We start from the raw sequence: 6,098 nt of genomic DNA, 5'->3' as shown, positions 1-6,098 counted from the left end.
TTCTGATTTATGAAATACCTGAAGAGAGATGCTGGTTCTTGTTAAAGAGCAGGACTCTTCAGAAACAGCAGCGTGCTTCCCTGACCAGAAGCAGATCAGCTTTATTTTCCTTTATTTTTTAATAAGCTCCTTGTATCTCAGTTCCCAATAACATATATGTTCCAATACGTATCCAAGTATTTCTAATGGGGAAGCTTCTATAAAGACTTCATTTTGGAAAAAGTTGAAACTGCAGAAGGACCCCATTTTAGGATTTCTGTGAGGCTGCTGTGCTGTGCCCTGGGTAACACCGGCAGAACAGGCTTACAGCCTCACAGCTGGCTATCTGGGCCACTAGGTTCAGAATTAATACAAAGAGGAAGGAAAATGTTCTTTTTTTCCATAAGCATCCCTAAGAACGAAGCAAGGCATGTTGGCCTTGCTCCTTGAATGCAAGGGGTTGAGCAGAGAGAGGTCTTTCATGACTGCTGTAACAGCCCAGTTAAGTATAAGCAATGTGCTGCTGACACTGCATTAACATGTGCTGAAATTACTTTCAAAGTCAATACTCTATCAATGTCATGAATAGTTCTTTCAGGTAACTGAACTTAGAACAACTGAGATGTAGAACATCTCTTTCTGCAGCCCCAAACCAAAGGACAGCCTTCTACACAGCTTGTTTGGGTACAAAGTAAGCTCACCTCACAAAAAAATCCAATAAATGACTTTATTAAATATATTCTTTTCCTCTAAAATATAAATATTCACTATACTCTTATAAATGTGGAGTAAGTCCGTATTTATCTATCCCATCCAAATATGAATCAGTCCAAAATCTGAAAATGAAGAAATAGCATCTGTAATTATCATTATTTTTTCTATAAATATATATAATAGGAACTTTCTTTGCAAACTGTTTAGTTATTCACTTCATATAGTACTGAGCACCTTAGATTACATACTGTGTAATTTCATTGTTGGTACTAATATAGGAATTTGAAATATTTACAATGCACGTACATGTTAAGTATAACATTCCAGTGATTTGTAAATGTTAAAGGAATAAGGAAATAGTGCAGTACAGTTTACATATGCTTTTAACCTATTCCACAGAATGCAAGTTCTCACTCTAACCTATGGAACTTTATAGGAGCCTACGTCCATATTTTTAAGTTATGCTCTGAAACAGCAATGAAATACTTTGCAAACAATGTCCTGAATGACCTTTTAAAACCATCACACAACAATTTACTTGACAATGTGATCTGAGTTCATATCCAAAACCCCAGCCTCCAGCATACCGACTGCTCACAGCTTCTCAGAAGATGCTATCCCAGAAGCTTCCAAGTAAAGGAGACCCAAATAACTGCTGCAGAGGGATATGAGGATGGCAGCAGTAGCAAAGTGAGAAATGTGCATTTGGAAATTATTGATAAGTTATGCAACATAGCTCCTAACTTGTGACTTCACACAAGGCATTAATTTTTAAGTGCACGTACCATGACAGTAAAAACAAAGTTCACAGATAGGTAAATCACCTTCAGACTTTTCACTGGAGAGAGGCACTGGGCGTAGGGCTGCTGTTCCAAATGTCAATGTAGCTGTTCTGAAGCAGCTGTTTTCACTATTTGCAAATTCAGCCCGTCGTCTTAATTTTTCAATTAGCTTTGATGGTTAAGATACCTATGGAAACCACCACAATCTAATTCCTACCCTGTGATAAGCACTATGACATTTAAATCTCAAGACTTAGCTTAAAAGTAACATGGAACCAAACTGTGTTTTCAGTCTTCTTTGCCAGCCAAGTGATGTTACACTGAAACTCACTGGCTTTATGAAGAATAAAACAGATGTAGTATGACAAGCAAAGTTCTGCAACTTCTGATTACTTCCAACATAATTCCTGTACTTCAAAGTGTGAATTTAGGGCAAAACTCTAAAAGCAAACAAGAACCAACTCAACATGAAGCTGTTAGGTTGGCAATTTAAGAACAATGTAAATGCAGTCCATTGTGTTCCTATTCCCACCCAACTACATGAAGTCAACTACTCAGTTCCAGGTTAGTTCCAGGACCAAGCTGAACACACGGTCTCACAAAGAAAAGCAACTTTCTGCAAAAGGAAGTCTTCCTCCTTGCAAATAAGCAAAATCAAGACCATACAACCAGACCTGGCAGAGCTGAGGGGTTGACAAAGTTGGAGCAGGAGGATAGGAAGCTCCTAGTACGACCTAGCCTGGCTTCCTGCTGGAAAACTGAAGTGGGAACGTGCTGGCAGGAGATCAGGTCACATGTCCCATTGGATTTGATTATCTCTTACCTGAGCCTGAGAACCCTGTGAGATGAAGCTCCAGGTTATTGGAATCATCTGGAAAGCCACTATGAAAGCACATCCCACGTTTCCATACAGAGGATGCTCCCCTCCTGCCTCTGCCCTGCTGCCTTCCCTACAGGTAGTGCTGCATCAGATCCATCGCTAGGAATGTACACAAGATGTCTCTATCATTTAACTTGAAAGGACCCCTCAGCAGGCACTGTGCAGCTGGTCACTGACCACCTCAGTATTGCTTTGGAGCACACTGCTCACAGAGGCTGTCTGCGTGCTCTGCTGGGTGTGCAGCAACATGTTCTGATGGCTTCTCACAAGAAATTCTGCAAGTGATGTAAAGGTTAGAAGAACCAACATGTGACTTCTAGGCGTTGGGACAATCTTGTTATAGAACTTCCACTCCAAGAACCGTGAGTTTGCATCACAGCCAATTCCCACTCCTTTCTGCTTAGCCCTTTACTTATTCTGTATTAGCCAGCACGTTGAAATAAGCACGATTTATGATTCTGAAATATTTACACATACGGTACTACACTCTTCTACTGTCTGATAAGGGATTTTAAAATCCCACTATTTACATTGTTTTCCTTGTCATGCCACTTCTTCAGCTGATCATAATTTAGTCTTGAAAGGTTGACAGGAGTGACCAAGGACTGGGATAGAACCCCAGTCTGGTGCAGACTGCTCGCTGCTACAGGTTGCCAATGATGACTGTACTTCAGATGTGTGGTTGCTCCACTTTTCTTTGAAGAAACAGATGTGTGTATCCCATTTATGCCACCAAACCAAGTCTTGTAATCTTAGCCGACAGGAAGGAATGAATGATGAATACAATTGGTTTTGGACAGGAATGAAGGTCCAGTTGCTGAAATTAAAGGAAGAAATCAAGTTGAAAATAATTAGACTAGATTGCAGCTCAAGCAACCAGTAATTTATGGAGCATTTACTACATTAACTGCTGTTTGGTATTTTCAACAGACTTCTATTAATAACAACCCTTTATTATAACATACTGTTTTTTCTTTGCATGCAGCTGCAAATATTTAAGTCACTAAGGAAATAAGAAGCACATTGAGAGCAGATGAGATCTGTGTGCCCCTGGGCTTATATCCACCTGGGTAAGCAGCTAACACTGACTCCAGTGCTGTAAGCTCTTTTCTAAGAGTTTCAAACCCTCCATGTTTTCAGGAGTAGGGATGGTGGTGTGACTGCTGTGTCCAATACCTCCTCTTCATACTTTTCCCTGTGTATCTGCTCTTGGTCACTGCTGAAGCCAAAACACTGTACCACGACCTGACTGTGCATGGCTGCTCCAACAGGCTGAGAATAAACACTTTACAGAATGTATATTATCAAAGGATATAAAGAATTGAGTAGCCAATATGCTCTGGAAGCACTAGAAGATTTGGCCAGAAAAAAAACATATTTGCAAATATAATTTATGGTATCTAAACTGTAGGAATAAACATTTTTAGGTTATGTGACAGCTAACTTTAAGAGTTAAGCAGACGGTTTGCACTACATCTGTAATCCCCATTTTTTCCCACAATTAGATTTTTAAGAGCGTCTAAACCAGTTTGTCACATTAGATGAAGGACAGATGTGCATGCTGAAATTATTAGTAACATCTCATTCTTCAGCTCTTCTACCCACAATCATTTAAAAAGGGCAATGGATACATATAAACATTCTAACATCTGGCAATACAGACATACAATATTTTTGTAAATATAAGTAATCATTCATCTCTCCTTGCAGTATTCTACATTTTTCTATCTTTAGATTGTCTCTTTCTAAAGCCACATCATCATGCTGCACTGGAAACATGGCATCTACATACTGCTATTGGAACCACACCGGCCTGCTCCAGTTAGCGCTGTTCCACCTCCACAGCCTTAGGGACCACCAAAGAGATGGAAACGTGCATCCCTGCTAAATGCACTACTTACAATTTCTCCATCTTTTCCTCCGAAGTCTAAATAAAGCATCCTTATCCCATCATCTGAGGACATTTTCAGTTTTTCATAGGGGTACTGTGCAATTGTCTTAGAGAAGGCACCGTCTTGTGGTTCAGTTGTAAGAGAGAATCCATGTTCGTAATGGATGGTCAAACGGCACTCCTGGCTTTTGTATGTGCAAGCTGAACAAGGAAACAAAATTCAGACGGTAGCACTCATAAAAGTAACAAATTCAATCTGGCTGCACAAGTTTGCATTTTACATGTCACATCAACAGTATCTTGTGGAAACTAAGCTCTTGTAGAACTGGGTTAATCATGTTCTAATCTTAGATTTGGATAATCAACTGGAGTTGTTCTGCTGAGCATGGCCCAGGCAAGTTTTGTAGCTGTCGTCTACTTCCAGGATTACAATCCTGCTTGGTAGTAACATGGCTAATGTCAGTTCTTATGTTTACTCACTGCATTTTTCCTGTAGCAGTGCACATCTACGTGCTGACCCAAAGCAGCTTTCTGAAGATGGCTCGAGGTGGCATTTCTTCCTCGCAAGCCCTGACAGTCACAGCTATTCTTGTGTGACAGAGCCAAACTCAATGAATGCGTCGCACAGTGCGTGACAAAATTAGAAGCTTGAAAGACTATCCCTGCAGAATTCTGACAAACACAAAGACACTCTGGAGTCCTCATTAGTGTCACAGTAATTGAAAAAGGGCCCAGATAATAGTATATAATAGCAACTGCAGCAAAAGTCTGCATCCTTCCCTCAGCTCTGAAACATACCATGATCCAAATTAAAAAGCTTTGGGTATTTACATCCCAAATTCTCTTTCTCTCTCTCTTCCTGTGAACTCTTTTGATAACTAAGGCTTTTTACAGGCTTTTAAGGCCTGATGGCCTTAAAAGGTGGGTGGCAGCTCTGCTGGTGGTATTGGGGTTGGAAAACCTCCATGAACATGTGTTTTGATGTCCCTTCCAACCCAAGTCATTCTATGATTCTGTGACATGACTTACAAATCCTTGGGGCACTCAAGGAAAAGGTGTAGCCTAAAAGGCCCACAGCCATTCTCAGCTGGCAGCAGACAGACCACAAGGGGCATTATTCCAGAGTGTCTGCAGCTAACTTTTATTTGTTAATTTTGCAAGTAGAGAAATGCAGAAACATGACATGCTCAGGGAGGGAAATGACCAGTCACCACAAACTGGCTATTGATTTGGATTGTATTTCTTTTCACTCATTTCAAGTGTGCAGAGCTGGGTGAATAAATAACCAGTTCATGCCTGTGAATCTGCCTGTCCTCCTCTGCCTCTTCCCTTTGCAGGAAAAGCTTCTGACAGGCTCTCAGAAGTCTCCTGACTCTCAAAAACAGTGCTCTTTTCTGTAGGTTTCTGGACAAACCTCTGGAATTTGTTTTCCATGACACAGACCAACACAACTGACTACAGACTTGTGTCTGAGACCATGTGAGGAAAACAAGATGAAATGTCAGAATGGCAATGACTGTGTCCTTGTTTTGCAGTACTGATTGCAGGTATCACACCAGCTAGGGCTGGCAGGGAAACAAACTAAGACGTGTGAAGAAGCAATGCTGTGTCTGCTACTCACATGTTGTGATTTCTGTGATGAGCTCTGCAGAATTGTGACAGCCCTGCACGATGCTCCTTGTCCACAGTGAGAGGTCTCTGCTTGTCTCCGTCCTGAACAGATGTGTTTCGATCCCTTGCCTCGTACCGGTACGGGTTGCAAAGGACAAATCCACCCCAGACTGCGGTGAGCCTTTTCCTGGACCAGAATGCACCAACCTGAAATTGGATTAGGATATACACTGGTGACTAT

The 6,098-nt window shown here is 41.1% G+C and overlaps 1 protein-coding gene across 1 annotated transcript in view; it reads right to left on the bottom strand.

Moving 5' to 3' along the window:
- Positions 1-692: 692 nt before the first annotated feature.
- SNTB1 (syntrophin beta 1) overlaps positions 693-6,098 on the bottom strand; it is a 106,239-nt gene continuing 100,833 nt past the window's right edge. Inside the window, exons 5-7 of the mRNA XM_048940831.1 lie at positions 5,868-6,064; positions 4,257-4,447; positions 693-3,172 (exon numbers count right to left, since the gene is read on the bottom strand). Coding sequence (XP_048796788.1) covers positions 3,080-3,172; positions 4,257-4,447; positions 5,868-6,064 — 481 coding nt within the window. The 3' untranslated portion in view covers positions 693-3,079. The remainder of the gene's footprint in view (positions 3,173-4,256; positions 4,448-5,867; positions 6,065-6,098) is intronic.

Source organism: Lagopus muta, chromosome 3 (assembly GCF_023343835.1).
Source record: "Lagopus muta isolate bLagMut1 chromosome 3, bLagMut1 primary, whole genome shotgun sequence".
NCBI lineage: Eukaryota > Metazoa > Chordata > Aves > Galliformes > Phasianidae > Lagopus > Lagopus muta.
The sequence above is the reverse complement of the archived record's forward strand: the minus strand, read 5'-3'. Positions and strand labels throughout refer to the sequence as shown.